At 42.9% G+C, this 17204-nt stretch overlaps 1 protein-coding gene across 1 annotated transcript in view; it reads left to right on the top strand.

Annotated features, from left to right (window-relative positions):
- Window positions 1-14941, top strand: part of PTGIS (prostaglandin I2 synthase) — a 61041-nt gene extending 46100 nt beyond the window's left edge. Inside the window, exons 8-10 of the mRNA XM_020984187.2 lie at window positions 1527-1708; window positions 4161-4312; window positions 7134-14941. Of these exons, the coding sequence (XP_020839846.1) occupies window positions 1527-1708; window positions 4161-4312; window positions 7134-7338 (539 nt within the window). The 3' untranslated portion in view covers window positions 7339-14941. The remainder of the gene's footprint in view (window positions 1-1526; window positions 1709-4160; window positions 4313-7133) is intronic.
- Window positions 14942-17204: the final 2263 nt, after the last annotated feature.

Genomic DNA, 17204 nt, shown 5'->3' with positions numbered 1-17204 from the left:
GATGGGTCTAGGAATGCTTGCTCTATTTGTCTCACAGATTGACTTTGCTGTTCTTTCCATTTCTATCACTGTGGTCATTGTGTATATTCTTTGTTATATAAGTCAATGGTCAGACAACAAGCATTTATTAAGCACCTAATATGTTCCAGTCATTCTACAACGGATTGGTGTGAGGGTAGTACCAAGTGATTGGTAAAGTTAAGAATAACACATTCTATGTATGTTATATAGAATAACATATTCTACAACATGTTATAGAAATAGAAGCTGTTATTATCATCAGGATTTTTATTTTATTACTACGACAGGGGCAAGGTGATTGGTATTGGTCGCTGGTGCCTCCTCTTTTGCAGGTTCACTCAGGAAGCCAAATTATAAATGAGAGGGTCACTTGGTGAGCATAGAATCAAAGTGAAGGAAGTTGGACATTCTTAAGGGGCATTTCCTTCCAACCTGGGCAGCCTGGTTCACTGCCTTCCCCTACCCTATTGAGGTTTCTGTCTAGATAATCAGGGATAGGGATGGGTGGAAGAAGCATTTATTAAGCATCAGGAGCTGTGATAAGTTCTATTCAGATATTATCTCAGCTGATCTAGCCTGGACCTGAGATGTCATTGGACAGGGAATTCCCAGGTAAGGTAGCTCCCTCTACCAATGCAGGACAGCACCTTCTCTGCAACTGCTAGTTTAAAGAGTAGCCTACACAGTCACACAGTCAATCTGTTTCAAGGGTGGGACTTGAACCCAGGTCTGGGTTCCTGCTGTCTATCTACCAGGCTACAGTGCCTCTGTATCAATAATGACAATAGCTAAGGGGAGGGAGTGGGGGGGGGAAGAATTTGGAACCCAAAATTTTAAAGAATAACTGTTGAAGGTTTTTGTTTATGTGTAATTGAGAAAAAATAAAATTGCATGTAAAAAAATAACAGCTCACCTTTCTGTTTTCCATCAAGGTTTACAGAGCCCTTTAAAGGAGAGAGGTAGGGCAAGTATCGTTATCTCCATTTTACAAATGAAGTAACTGAAATTCAGAAAAGTGATGTGATTTACTCAGTCACACAGCTAAGAGGTCTCCTAACACCTGATTCAGAAAACCCTGTACCCCAAGGCAGCGCTGGAGAAACACGGGCACAGTGGGAGAAATAATTTGAGGCCCTTGAACCTAGAACTATCTAGATGCCTCCTGCTCAGCCTAAGGGGCAGCTAGGTGGCGCCATAGTGCACAGAGCACTGGGCTTGGAATCAGGAAGACTCATCTTCCTGAGTTCAAATCCGGCCTCAGACACTTACCAGCTGTGTGACTCTGGGCAAGTCACTGAACCCTGTTTGCCTCAGTTTCCTCATCTGTAAAATGAGCCGGAGAAGGAAATGGCAAAGCACTCCCGGATCTAAGAAAACCCCAAATGGGGCCACAAAGAATCGGACATGACTTCAATGACTCAATAACGACACTCAACCTAAACCCCAAAGTATCCTTCCCTTGCTACCCTGCCGCTGTCTCATCTTTCTCTTCCTGCTCCTTGCAGACAGTGTGTTAAGTGAGAGCCTGAGATTGACAGCTGCCCCCTTCATCACCCGAGAGGTACTGGTGGACCTGGTGCTGCCCCTGGCAGACGGACGAGAGTACAGCCTCCGGCAAGGTGACCGCCTCCTCCTCTTCCCCTTCCTCAGTCCTCAGAGGGACCCAGAAATCTACGAGGACCCAGAGGTAACAAATGGCTACCCTGCTGGCTTAACTTTTTATGGAAATCAAGAGGGGAATGAGTTTTTTTCTTGCACAGAGATCCCAAGGCTTAGATTCGGAAGACCTGGTTTGAACTTTGATTCTATCATTTACCAACTGTGTGACTCTGACAAGTCACTTCCAATTTCTCTCAGCCTCAGTCTACTCATCTGTAAAATGGAGATTACATCATTACCCGACAGGGTCATTCATTCATCTTTGCAGAATACTTTAAAAGCCTTCCTCCTCCCCACCCCTCCCCGCTCAGAATAGCAGTCTCTATTTTATAGCTGCAGAAAGCCCAGAAACATGAAGTTCCTTACCCAAAGTCACACAATTAGTAAATGCTAAAATGGAGGTTTAAACCCGGGTCTGAATCCAATAAGGTTAGTATTCTTTCCACCATACCATGATTGTTCTCAATAAGATATGAAACAGTTTGTTTGATACAAGCTGAAATTGTTGTTTTCAATGAATGATCTCCAGAAACGACTTGGGAAGATGACACCTATCCTAATTTCCTGGGACACACTGAGTTCCAGGTGCCCCTGTGACCTGTTCATGCATTCATCCACTCATTCATCCATCTGTCCATCCAACAAGCATTTACTGCAGATAGATTAGAGAGCGGAGTGATTAGGAGGCTACTGCAGAATTCTAGGCAGGAGGTATTGAGAGCAGTTGTGTTTTCTCTGCTGGAAGCTCAGGGCTGTCTTCCTTACACCATTTTGTTCCCAGCCAAGCTGGCTGTGCTTCCCATCTCCTTTTTTGGAGGCTGATACGCTCCTCAGCCTAAGTCCCTGGATCATAACGCCACTGTACTAGCTGCACCCTTTATTACCCAGGAGGTCCCAGTGGACATGGTGCTGCCCCTGGCAGATGGACAAGAGTAGCAGCAGCTAGTTGACTCAGTGGATAGAGTGCTGGGCCTGGAGTCAGGAAGATCAGAGTTACTTTTACTAGCTTGGGAAGGTAAGTGGGGCAATGAATAGAGTGCCAGGCCTGAAGCTGGGAAGACTCATCTTCATGAGTTCAATTCTGGCCTCAGACACTTACTAACTGTGTGACCCTTGGCAAGTCACTTAACCCTGCTTGCCTCAGTTTCCTCTTCTGTGAAATGAGCTGGAGAAGGAAAGGGCAAATCACTCCCGCATCTTTGCCAAGAAAACCCCCAGTGAGGTCACCAAGGGTTGGATATGACTGAAACATTGAAACAACAACAAATAGCTGTGTAAAACCCTGGATAAATCACTGAACTTCTGTTCGTCCCAGTTTCTTCAACTGTAAAATGGGAATATTAAGAGCATCTACCTCACAGGATTGTTGTGAAGATCCACTGAGGTAATATTTGTAAAGTCATAGCATAGTGCTTGGCATATAGTAAGCACTCAATAAATCTTATTGCCTTCTTTTCCCTTCCCTTCCCTGTACTGGAATCCAGGAGCTCCTTTAATCTAGTCAAGGTACCTCTCTGACTTTCTAGCAGGTTGCAAGAGTCAATTCCATGTAATAATGTAGCATTTTGTGAGGTTCATTTGACGTGGCCAGAGCCCAACACAGGTATACATATATACTCAAACAAAAAATCATTACATGCACATATGTGCTCCCAAACATATACATACATATACACATACATACATACAACATGCAGATATACCTAACAAGAAGCAGCATAGTGTAATTTTTTTTAAGGTGCTGAATCTGGGGCCAGAAGACTCAAGTACATATTCTGACTTTATCATTTATTAGTTATATGAAAATAGAAAATAAATTTTGGGTGGATAAATAGAAAATTAAAAAAGAAAATTATTTACCTCTCTGGGGTTCAGTTTCCTCTCTTTAGGATAAGTGTTTGAGTAGATGTTATATAAGGTTTGATGGTCTAAGATGGTAAGTTCCAGTTTTAATGTACACATCCATAAATATGTTCATGCATGCATACCTACGTATACATGGGACCACAGATCCAGTCATCTAGGCCAGAGCCATCACTTTGCAGAAGAGGAACATGAAGTCCAGAGGGCTTAAGGGATTGTACAAGGTCTTACCAGTAGTAAATGTACTTACAAATACTAAATGTTAAAAAGGGAATTCAAATCCAGGTCCTTTTTAAAGCCAGTACCCCTTCCACTATACCATACTTCTTTCCTAAACAAGTCAAGTCAAAAAGTATTTTTTTTGGCTGGGCATTGTGCTGAGGACACAACGAAAGGCAAAAAGCCGTCTCTGCTTTCAAGAAGCTCACAGTCTAATGAATATATATTACACATTATATATATTTCAGCCAGGTTTTCAGCCTATGAAAAGAAGACAATTGAGACCATGTCCCAAGGTTTGAGGCTCTGAGGCAGCTTGGGAATTGGAAATTCTAATTTCTTCCTTTTTGCTAATTTACCTCCTTCTGGAAATAATAGAAAACGGACTCGTGTTTCAGGAGTTCAAGTACAACCGGTTCCTGAACCAAGATGGGAGTGAGAAGCAAGATTTCTACAAAGGTGGGAAGAGGCTCAAGAATTACACCCTGCCTTGGGGAGCTGGGACGAACACGTGCCTGGGAAGGAGTCATGCGATCAGCAGCATAAAACAGTAAGTATAATAAAGGCTCCTGTCCTGGGCCTCAGGCCTCACTGCCCTATGGTCAGCTTTGTTGGCCACTGGCTCTTCCTCTCAGGGCTTGTCTAGGGGACACTGTTCATCCATCAGACACTTTTTTCACCTTTTTGCCACTCACTAAACCTCCTAACTCCTGAACCTGACTTGTAGCCACTATCCCTCTAATTTTTCAAGCCCCTGAGCTGGCTGAACTCACTGTGTTTAGAGACTGGGTGAACCCACAGGATTCAGAGATTACAGCTACCTTAGAGATAATCTAGGCTAGACCTTTTACAGAGGAGGAAGATGAGGCCCAGAGAATTCAATACTTCAGCTAATTTTCTCTCCCCCTTACCATGGAGGGAAGAAAGACAGGGCCAAATCCTTGGTTTGGAACATTCTCTTTCTCTTGAAATCACCTTGTATATATTTCCTGTTTATTTACATGCAAACGTGTTGTATCCTCAGTAGGACATAAGTTCCCTGAGGTCAAGGATCGGTTTATTTTCATTTTTGTGTTCCCACCACTTAGCAAAGAGGCCTGTACATAGTAAGCTCTTAATATTTGTTGAATTTCCACTACCTCGGAAAGGTCAGGATTTAATTTAACATATAAATGATTCCTTCCTCCACCAAGTTTGCAAAGATTGCCCCTTTCATTATAATGAACAGGACTTCTGTAGTCTAGAAACCCCACCCATGTCCAAATAGCCCTCCTCTTGGACAAAGGATTAAGTTGAGGACCAGAGAAAGGACGTAATCTGCCCAAGGTCACTCAGGTTAGTGCAGAGCCAGGATTGGAACCCAGGCCTCCGGGTTTTCTGCACAAACCTCTTCGCTTTCTAAATAAAGTACCTGATGTTCCAGGGCTGGATGGACATTTGGGAGCTTCCACCGTCTTTCCTCACTAAGAATGCCTTGGCAGGAGTAGTCACTCATCTGAAACCTCCCTGGCTAAGACGCTGGACAGACTGTTCAGCTTTCTCTGGGGCAGCTACTTTTGTACATTTTGAACCTTTTATCTCAAGCTGATTTATTGCCATGTTTAAACTATTGCAAAGGATGAGCTCAGGGCCACTTCAAACCTAATAAGCCCTGATTCCTGGTTCCACGTACTTCAGCACCAGATTTCTGAGGCACCCAGGCTGGCCTGAGAATAAGGTTGCAGAGTCTATGTGCCCAATCTTATCTTTGGAACAGTGGGGGACACAGAAGAATAAGACACGATCCCCACCCCCAGAAAGATTGGTTAGCTTGCCTAAGGTCACATGGGTAGGAAGTGGCAGAGTTGAGATTTGAACCTGTGACACTAATCTTGTGCTCTTGCGACTGCAACTAAGAGGTACCTTAGTCCATCTCACATTTTTATAACACCTTGAGGTTCCTAAAGAGCTATCCCCACAATGCGGAGGTTGGTGTTATACCCATTTTACAAGTAAGGAAACTAGGACTTGGATTTACTCATAGTCATACTTTGAGCATTCCTTCCTCCACCAAATTTGCAAAGATTGTCCCTTTCATTATAACGGGCAGGATGTCTGTAGTCTAGAAATCCCACCAGTGTCCAAATAGCCTTCCTCTTGGACAAAGGATTAAGCTGAGGTCCAGAGAAGGGACGTAACCTGCCCAAGGTCACTCAGGTGAGTGCATGCTCATAGGCAGCTGGGTGGCAAAGTGGACTGAGTGCTGGGCCTGGAGTCAGGAAGGCTCATCTTCTTGGGTTCAAATCTGGCCTCAGACACTTACTAGCTGTGTGACCCTGGGCAAGTCCCTTAACCCTGTTTGCTTAAGTTTCCTTATTTGTAAAATGAGCTGAAGAAGGAAATGGCAAACCACTATAGTATCTCTGCCAAGAAAGTCCCAAATGGGGGTCATGGAGAGTCAGACGTGACTGAAAACAACTGAACAAAAATAATCAAACTTGAGATTTGAATGTGGGACTTCAGACTCCAGGTCCAGCACTCTGCACTATGTGAAGATGCTTCTTCACAGAATGATCTAAGCTAGAAGGGACCTTCTAATTCAAGCGCGGCATTTTACAGGGATGCAAACCAAGAAAGGGTAGGGTGCATAGAATGGCTTATGTCATTGGTTAAGAACCTTGTGAATTATAAGGACAGTGGATGCCAGAGGAGGGAGATGGAGGAGACAGCAAGTGAACTGGCTTCCCTCTTTTTTCCTCTCCTCTCAGCTTTCCTGCCTCTCTCCTTTCCTTCTCTTGTCTCCTTACTCCTGCATGCCCCAAGACCAATATGGTAGATGAGAAGGGAAGATGGCCTCTGCGGTCCCGTACAACTCAAATTCCATTAAACCCTTTGGTTCTATCATAATAATGAAAATGCACATTTGCATTGTACATTTAAGATGTACAGAGGCCTTTCCTTATTCCAACCCTGTGAGGGAGGTAGCACAAATATTATCATTCCCATTTTCTATATGAGGAAGCTGAAGCACAAAGAGAGTAAATGATTTACCCATCCATGATCACACAGCTAGTAATCGTCCAAGCCTTTCCAATTCGATCCTTTTTTACTTCAAACCCCAGGACAATCCTAGCTGTTTAATCAGTCAAGTTAATCAAGAAGTTTTTATGAAGAGCCTACTACGTGCCAGGCATTGCACGTAACTTAGGTTACAAAGACAAAAGTGAAAACAGATCCTGCCACCAGGGACATTAGCTTAACCGGATGCATAAAACACGTACCCACCTCCACAAAAGCACCATGAAGTAGGTGGTGAGGGGAATTGGGTCTACTTTTACAGATGAGGAAACTGAAGCTGCCCATTTTGCCACTGATTGTCCATCTCTCCGCAGGTTTGTTATTATTTTGCTGATGCAGTTTGATCTGAAATTGAAAAATCCAGAGGAAAAGATCCCCAGCTTTGACTCCAGTAGATATGGGTTCGGACTGATGCAGCCAGAGCATGACATCACCATTTGCTACCGACTCAAGCCCAGAGGGACACCGGACTCCGCAGGGCTTTCCTTCTCAGCACCTGGGAAAACTACAGAAGCCTGAAAAGCTAATGATAAGAACATACTCATCTGAACTCTCATCTCTCTTCCTCTCTCACTAGATGAAAGGTTTGGCTATTCTCTGCCCAACCCCTTCCTTTTTTCCTCTAAGAACCTTCCTGTTGGAAGAAAGATTATGTTTCTGATGTCATGGGATTCATCTGTTCTTACAGGACAGGGCATCCTCTTCTGGTCCATCAGTTTTGCTTGCTGGGAGCTCCTTCCTAGAACCAACACAGAGGACCTTGAGCTTGGCCCAAAGCTTTCTCCTTTCTTTGTTTTCTGTCTATTGCTAGCATTCTCTTTGGTAGGTGCAGAGGATGGAGTTCAGTCACCAAGGACCAGATCTGTAGCTCTAAGCCACCTATATGACATGTATCATCAGTTTAATACAGTGTGTCTGGACTTTGGAGCAAGGTTAAGCTGATTGTGGACTCACACACAGACCCATACTATGCTCCAGGGAGCATAGACCTACCACGTTAGTTGATTGCCTGCCTATCCCAAAGAGTTAGGGCTGCACATAACACAAAGGGGAGTGTAGAACTTTAGCATTACCTGGGCCATTAATGACTTCCATCCATATCACTAAAGAACAAGTAGCCAAATATTGGCTGATCTGATGACTATGCCAGTGCTATTTAGAGCAGTGACTCCCTCCCAGTCCCCAGTACTCACTCCTCTCTGATGCACAAGTGGAAAATCCATCATGGATGTAAAGTTATTCCTAACACTCCCCAGACTTTCCCAATCCTTAAACCCTGTCTGGGAAGGCCTAGCCCCTCCCTGATTTTCTTGGTTTCTGAAAAGCCTTGCCTCCTAGGTGAAAAAACCAGCATCCCAAATTCCAAATTGCCTTTCATGTTCTCTAGCTATTACTGTCTCTTGGTGTACAATTCTAGGACCTACTCACTTGGGTGCTAGAATTTTACTTGCTTGGTAGCCATCCTATTTCCCAAAAGTTTGCTTGGCCGAGTTTACAGACAACATAATTCCCTTTCAGTCCAGCAACCAACATAGCTACTTGTTATTCTGTTCTGGTTCTTCAAAGAAGATGGCAACTCAAATCCTAGAACATAAAATGCCAAATTGGGGTTAGCCCACAGGGGTACGCTGCACCAGTTCCTTCTGTCAAATAACTGTCACCCAGTTATTCATGCCCCATATGTTGGGGTTGCTTGTGTCCCTCATTGAGGCATTATTTTTACCAAAACAATCTAGGAAGTGCCCAATTCAGATAAGTCTGGTGGGTAGACAGTCATCATGATTCTTCCATACTCACATCTATGCCTAGTGGGTGAGGGAGGGGACACTAAGACCCAAATTCCTAAATACTGTGCCGCTCAGGCCAGGTATCTGTGAAAATCTGAGGCTGATCAATTGGACACTTCCTGTAATTCTCACTTAATGCACCCTTCTACTTAGTTGCTCATTTCTTCCAAGCCTCACATAGACTGCTCTAGATGAATAGCTGCTTCAGTGCCACTAGGTACAGTATACTCACTCTCTATTCTCACTCCTAAGTACACGCCTCCCCACAAACCCGTAAGCATTCAACATAGACACTCTCAGCCATGGAAACTCTTCAAGTTTATTGAAGTTAATGGAGTTAGCTCCATTCCAGCCTTCCATCCATTGTCCTTTTTAAAAAACTGATTATTGATGTCACTTTTTTACAGTGCCTACGTTTTGCCTTGTGTTCCTCCTCTTTCTACAAAGCCATCCCTTATAACAAAGAATATTTTTAAAGAGGAAAAAGAAAAAAATCCAACAAAACCAATCACTACATTGAAAGCACATCTGACATCGCATACAATGTCCCACAGCTCTGGATCCCTCCATCTCTGTGCAGCAGAGGGAGGAGGGGTTTTCTCATATCTCCACTTGGGGGCCACGCTTGTTCCTTGCAATTTTGTGACATTCATTTTGGGTTGTTTCCCAATTGTACTTTCCATCACATTGTTGTAGCTGTGCATAGTGTTTCTTGGCTACCTTTACTTCACTTTGCATCAGTTCATGTAAGTCTTCCCATGCTTTTTTGGATTCTGTGGTCTTTCTTTTGTCATATCCAGTACTTTCCAACCATTCTAAGACCAATACCAATTCTGTTTTTGTTTGTTTGTGCGAGGCAATCGGGGTTAAGTGACTTGCCCAGGGTCACTGAGCTAGTGAGTATCATGTGCCTGAGGCCGGATTTGAACTCAGGTCCTTCTGATGCCCTTAAATAGGCTTGTGGAATAATTGACATCTCCAGATAGCAGGCTGCCCGAGCAGCCTTGGGTGCGCAGCTGTGCCTCCTTTGCTGGCATCCTCACATTTTGACACATTCCTCAGCCTACAAGCCCAGGGCTCCCTGGGTCACATTAGTTATATTACCTCCTGATTGCTGCTGGCCCATTCACATTCCTACATCATTATTAAGTAACCACTTTTTGGGGGCAGCTAGGTGGCGAAGTGGATAGAGCACTGACCCTGCATTCAGGAGGACCTGAGTTTAGATCCGGCCTCAGACACATAGCATTTTCCGGTTGTGTAACCCTGGGCAAGTCACTTAACCCCACTGCCTAGCAAAAACAAACAAAAAAAAAGTAATCACTTTTTCCTCTTCCCAAGAAGGGATGGAAGGAGGAGGGAGAAAAGAGAGAAAAGCTTCTGCACACAATAATATTGCACCTCTCAGGAAAGAAAAAAAAAGAATAACGCATCTTGACATTAAGTTCACAAATGACAATTCCTTTCATTACAAAGGGCAATGATCCTGTAAGGTCCAGGTGTTCCTAGTAGAACTGAGGGACAGGAGGTGAATAGACGACCTGGCAAATTAGAGATACAGTCAACAGAGAAGAAAAAGGAATAGATGACAGAGAAGTGTGTATGGTTGAGAATTACATTGTTATGGTAGATAAAGTCGCTGGCTTGGATGGAGGGGCTAGATGAACTTTATTAAGTGCTTACAACGTGCCAGCCACTGCTACATGCTACGGATTGTGAACCCTGAACCCCACAAACCCCACAAACCCCAATTTGAAACAAAGTCTGCCCTAAGAAAGAGACAAACAAAACTGGGGTACATGTGTCCACAGTTTAATTTCTCAAAGTGGTTTGACATACATTGCATGGGATTTCAATGCAAAACTGCACCCCCCCAGGGGGTCAGTTCAGAACTGGCTCGGTTTGGGATTTGGCGGTCCATCACTATATGCCCTTTGAAGAGTAAGTGCTCCCAACGGGGTGCCAATCAACCGTGACTGGTCACCACACTAGGAGGTGGGTGAATTCCTTAGATCACTGAGCCCACCGGGGCTAATATCACCCTCCATCAAAGGAAATATCACTCCTAGTTTTAGAAGTCTGTCTCCACCCAAACCTGCGTAAGATAAAATCAGTTCAGGCCTGGGTTGGAGTTTGACCAAGATAAGAAGATTCAATGCAATCTCATTATCAGAGATGTCCTTCTGAACAACTTTGGACAGAAGACTGGCAGGGTGGAACTCTGAGTTTCCAAAACACAGATTACCAGGAGAAAACATTTTTCACAGGATATACATGAAAGTAAAAACAAAACAAAAACAAAAAAGACAAGGCCTGTCTCAAGGAGTTTACATTCTTTTTTTTTTTCCATTTTGTAATTTTTTTTATTTTTTTTTCCATATGCTTTTGAGTTGAAAATTTTTTCTCCCTTTTTCTCCCCCCCACCCTCCCCAAGACGGCACACAATCTGACACAGGCTTTACATTTACATACCCATTAAACATATTTTCACATTAGTGAGGTTGTAAGTAAAAATTAAAACCAATAGGAGGAACCATCAGAAAGATGAAACAAAACTCAACTGAAAGTAAAAATAAGTGAGAGCAATTCGACTTCCATAGTTCTTTCTTTGGATGTGGACAGCATTTTCCATCCCGAGGCCTCTGGAGATGTCTTAGATCCTCGTAATGCTGAGAAGGGTTCAGTTTAACATTCTTAGTCATTGCATAACGTGGCTGCTGTTGTATACAAAGTCCTCTGGGTTCTGCTCACTTCACTCAGCATCAGACCATATAAGTCTTCCCAGGTTTTTCTGAAGTCAGCCTGTTCATTGTTTCTTAGCACAACAGTATTCCATTACATTCATATACCACAACTTGCTCAGCCATTCCCCAATTGATGGGCATCCTCTCAATTTCCAATTCTTTGCCACCACAAAAAGAGCTGCTGTGAATATGTTTGTACATGTGGGTCCTTTTCCCATTTGTTTGATCTCTTTGGGATATAGTCCTAGAAGTGCTATTGCTGGATCAGAGGGTATGCACATTTTTGTAGAGGAGCTTACATTCTAAAGAGAAAGAAAACACACAAAAGGGAGCTGAGGTGAAGGTGAAATTAGGAGAATCAGAAGCCAGAGGTGGGAGAGGAATGATGAATAGCAGACCTGAATCCATCCTCAAAATGGAGGTTCAGAGAGGAACTGGCTAGTGGGAGAAGGGGCAGAGGGTTGTTCTAGAGTTGTACGACTCCTGAGACAGAGTGGTAAAGTTCAAAGCATCACTGAGAGAGGAATGAGAGATAAAAACCAAAAGAATGGATGATTGCCCCAAATTCCTGTTTTACCTTGAGCTACAGAGATACAAAGACACACACACACAGACACACACACACACACATATATATTCTCTTAGATGGTCAGGCCCCAGTGCCCTCTTAGATTAGATCTCTTGGCTAAGGATAAGTGTGAGTGTCTCTGCAAAATGGACGGTGCCTGGAGAATAGCAGCAGGATGGAGTTTGCATTAAATGCCCCTCCTCTGCCCCTGATCTCCTGGTCCCCGAGGCGTTAGGCAGCAGCTGTGGTCAATGACAGTTTCTGGGGAAGAGGGAGGGAGTGGGTTTTCCCTCCTGGTGCTGGGGAAACCTGATCATGCATAGCTGACCATCCTAGCCTCCAGATTGGCAGACCATCTGAAATCAGGGCCCCTCAGGACTGTAGGAATGGACTAGGTTGTCATAGCAACCGTTTAGCTGCCTTATTCCTGAATCTGGATTAGAAAGGGAAGCAAGAGATACTAAATTACATGTCCTGGAGGATAACCAAAAACAGAGAGTACTTTATAGCTTTCTTTTAAAACTGTGTTCTGTGCTCTTTAAATGTCTGTTCTAGGAAAGGGGCACAGTCCATTTAAACGCAAAGCTCTGAGGAGGACCCCTGTGGGCAGTTATTTCTCTAGCTAAGTGAGAGAAAGGCTGTGATAGCAGCCATTTCCTAGAGTATGGGAGCTTTCAGGAAGATTTAAGCTCCAGTTGCCAGGGACTTTGAAGTCACACTGGTGGAGCTAAGAGACTGGAAGGGTCTCACTTTAAAGCTTTAGGGAAAGGATTCACATTCTTTTTATTTTTTTGCTTAGGCAACCAGAGTTAAGTGACTTGCCCAGGGTCACACAGCTAGTAAGTATCAAGTGTCTGAGGCTGGATTTGAACTCAGGTCCTCCTGACTCCAATCCACTTGCGTCACCTAGCTATCCTTAAGGATTCACATTCTTAATGTTAAAGAGTAGTGAGAAGGGGAGCAGAATGTATCTCAGCATTTTTATTCAATCTTGGCTATTATTTTGGAACTATAAGGCTAGGTTCTATTAGCAAACTTCATGCTTCGTTTTAGTAAACAGTTATATTTTTATAGAGAAAGCACAGAATTATATTTTTCACATAGTGACCATTAAAGTTGGCAGGGCCTATAGAATATAGAATCTTGGAAGGGGCACTAGAGAGTGTTTAGTTCAACAATTTCATTTTACAGAAAAGGAAATTTGGAAGAAGAAAGTGACGGGGGGTAGGGGAACAGAGAGGGCCCCTTGTGTAGCCGGTAAGGGGGAGCTGGGACTGACACTCGGGTCTTCTGACTGACTTTTGAGCTCTTGACACTTCAGCACAGGGCCTCATACCTCAGGATGCCTATAGTTGGGAAAGGAGGAGGTGTTCTAGATCATTTCATGTTTCCAGTGTACTGAGGCTAGCATAGGCCCATAAACATTTATTGTTGGAAACTGTTTCTCACATCCATTTTCCCGTCTTAGTAAATTAATTGATAACACGATAATGGAATTTTTGTTTATTGAAGGGTCATTATTATGAAAACTTGAGAGCAAAGGAGATATAGCATGGTAAGACCTTAAAATGCTCTATAATAAATGTAAGTTTCTATCATGATCATGATGATGATCCTGCCCAGGATGGAGTGGAGATGGACAAGGTGAAGGAGGTCAGGCTGGACGGGAACTAATGTGGCCCTGGAATTTAGTTAGCACAAAATCTCTGCTCTAAATTGGTTTTCTTATACTATGACTCCCAAAATTGAAGTGACCTCTCACCCTCAGATCTGCTTAGGGTACCTACTTATCTGGGACCTGTTTGTTGATCAAGGCTTTAAAACTCCACCTCATTTGCTCTGAAATCTTGTTCTGTCCCTGAGCTCGGCAAGCAGAGGCAGTGTCTTCTGCTCCAGCATTCAGCGAAGTGCAGGGCACTCAGTGGGCTCTTAGTGTATGTGTTGGCCAGACCCTAAGGTTTGGCCACGTTTTGTCCCCCTCCAACTTCCCCGCAGACAGGAAGGCAATAGAATGGGTTGATAACAGCAGACTGATAAAAGGGATGTGAGAACTGAAAGAGCTGACCCTTAGAACATAAGAATGTTGGAACTACAGGGAATTTTAGAACATGGAATGTCAGGATTAGAATTGGCCTTAGGCCAAAGAATGATAATGGAAGGGCTGACACTAGAACCTACAACAGCAGAATGGAGGAAGGGAAAGAGTAGAGGTGGGAAGATATTTGCATCAAACATCACCTGTAAAAGTCCAATTTGCAAAATACACAAGGAATGAACACAACCATGCAACATTCCTTCAGTAGATATGTGGTCAAAGGATATGAACAGCTGTCAAAGTAAGATTCGTAAAGTATAAATGACAACGTGAAAATATGTTCCAAATCACTAAGAATTAAATATCACCAAGAGTGAATATTGCTAAGAGCGAAATGTTTCAAAATCTCTACTATCGTAAGAGAAATGCAAATTAAAAAAAACTCTCATTAACTTTCTCAATTAAAGTAATTTTACCTCACTCTATGGAAATTTGCAAAGATGAAAATAGATATGAGTAGTCAATGTCAGAGGGATTATAAGAAGACTGGTACATTCTTGGTGGAGCTGTAAAGTCAAGTCATTCTGGACTGCAGTTTCAAATAACTCAAGAAAAGTAATTAATACTCTTTGATCCCACTAATGGGCATTTACTCTAAAGAAGCAGAAATGAGGAACAAAAGTCCAATGTGTATCAGAATATCCATAGCAATACTCTTTGAGGTAGTAAGGAACTAGAAGCAAAGCGAGTGAGTGTCCATCAATTGGAAAAGGGCTGAAAAAGAATGAATGAAATGGAATGTTATTGTGCGATAATAAATGATGATTATGAGGAATTCAGAGGATTGGGGCATTTTTTTGTATGAACTGCTGGAGAGAAATTAGTAGAACAAAGTAGAACAAAGACAATATGTACAACAATGTAAATGAAAAGATCACTAAAAAGTTAACTGAGTCATGGAAGAATGAATAAAGATCCTGGAGAATGACCAATGTGGAAATGTTTTATAGGATTGCACATGTAGAAGCCATATCTGATTGCTTACCACTTCAGGGAAGGAGGGAGGGGTAGAATTTGGAACTCAATTTTTTTTTTTAAAAATGCTTAAAAATCGTTTTAACATGTAATTAGGGGAAAAAATATATATTATATATATATATAAAAGATCCTGGAGAAGAGATAACGAAATATTCCCCCTCCCTCATGGTAGAGAGGTGGAACACTGCTGGGACTGAATATTATATACGTTGTCAGAAAAGGTTTGCATGTGAAAGTGCATGCTTTTGTCTGTTTGATTGCTTTCTTTGCCTAGAAGGGGGTTTCAGTCTGGAGGGCGTGGGTAGGGAATGACTTCAATACAAAGCCAAAAACCATCAAAAAAGAATATTTAGAAAAATAAGGTTAGAAGGGACCTTAGAACTTAGAACAGAAAATGTTAGGGCTGGAAGGACCCTTGGTGATGATCTAATCTAACCTCTTCCTTTAGGAAGTAATTAGTGACATGCTCAAGGTGATACTGAGCTCCTACCCCCAGGTTAGGGCCTTGGCCTCTGCCCTACATTGCGAAGTATTTTTTAACAGTTCTTTGACACCTGTAAGGGAGAAAGGAAAGGTGGAGATTCTCATTTTACAGAAAGAAACACAGATGACTTAAGAAATGACAAGACAAATCACAGCCACTTGTGCCAGGGCTAGGACTAGAACCTGGGTCCACTGACTCCCAGCCCGGGAACCATTCCCTTCAATTATATCACATCTGTAATGCTCTCCTGAGGATGATATTGCTACCCAGTATTTAGCTTACTAAATAAAATGTGGTGAAGCCAACATATGTCGGCTTTTTTTTACCTTTCTCTATGTGTATAATGATATTAGCTAGCATTTATACAGCTCCTTAAGATTGTCAAAGTGATTTATAAATGTTCTTTCTTTCTGTCTTCACAACAGCCCTGAGAGGTACATGCTATGATTATTACCATTTTACAGATGAGGAAACTGAGGCAAATAGTTGTTAAGGGCAGTTAAGTAATGTTCGTCTTTTTTTTTTCTGTTCTTTTAAAAAAATTTTTTTTTGAAGCAATTGGCGTTAATTAGCTCACCCAGGGTCACACAGCTAGTAAGCTTCAAGTGTCTGGTCTGAGACCGGATGTGAACTCAGGTCTTCCCGATATCAGGGCCGGTGCTCTATCCACTGTGCCACCTACCTGCCCCTTCGTCCTTCATTCTTGAAGAGAATCAATGACATCACAAGGGTGATGTCTTGACTTGCTTGTGAATTGGAGGTAAGTGAGGCAGACCTTTACAAAGTTGTCAGCCTCACTTTGCTCAGCTCTGCCTCACTCTCTCCTCCAGAGTCATCAGAATCCAGTGGAAAACAAGTCAAGATGGCTGGCGATGGCCCAGGATGCAGTGGGTGACCTTGGCCTTTCTAAGGATAGGAAGGATTTGCTCAAGAGGTAATGTTAGGTAGCTAGGGAGCATGGTGTATTAAGAGTTCAGACTCTTAAGAGTCAGGAAATCCCACCTCAAACACTTACTAGCTGTGTGATGTTGGGCATGTCATTTACCCTCTCTTAGCCTCAGTTTCCTCATCAATAAAATGGGAATAATAATAGTGTCTACCTCCCAGGGCTGATGTGAGGATCAAATAACACATAAAGTGCTTTGCAAACATTGAAGCATTTTTCAAATGCTAGCTATTCAAAGGTCTGCTTTGATGCTGGAATCTTTTGACCTAAATTCCCTTCCCAGTCCAATATTCTGTGTTGTAAGATGCCTTCCAGTTCTATCATAGAATGTGATTGTGGGGTTGGGGACCTGAGGCAGGGACAAGGGACGATGGAAACTTAATTGTCACCCCTTCCTGAAAGGGCAACTACCCCAGATTTTAATGAAACTTTCCTTTGGCCAAAGGCAACAGCAGTTAATTAAATCATCATTAGGCAGAATGATCTATGTAGCCTTGATTTTTTTTTCTTACCAAGGAGCTTCCTCTGCCTTGTCTGCTCCCTGACACATCCTGGAATTATTGATTTCCTCGTCTGGGATTGCATATTATTTTACGTCTAATTGCTCCTTAGAATTATATATCTTAGAATCACAACCCAACTCCTGTATTTCATCATCATGTGGGCACTGTTCCTGGTAGTTGCCAGCCTCTGCTCAGCCTAGACCTGAAAGAATCCCCTCCTTAGTACCCGCCAAAGAGGCTAGGCAAGGCAAGCTTTTCTGCTTGTCTCCCTCTGGACTAT

The sequence above is a fragment of the Phascolarctos cinereus genome, unplaced genomic scaffold (genome assembly GCF_003287225.1).
Source record: "Phascolarctos cinereus isolate Bilbo 61053 unplaced genomic scaffold, phaCin_HiC Scaffold_2;HRSCAF=192, whole genome shotgun sequence".
In the NCBI taxonomy this organism is placed as follows: Eukaryota; Metazoa; Chordata; class Mammalia; order Diprotodontia; family Phascolarctidae; genus Phascolarctos; species Phascolarctos cinereus.
This window is presented reverse-complemented; position numbering and strand designations above follow the sequence as displayed.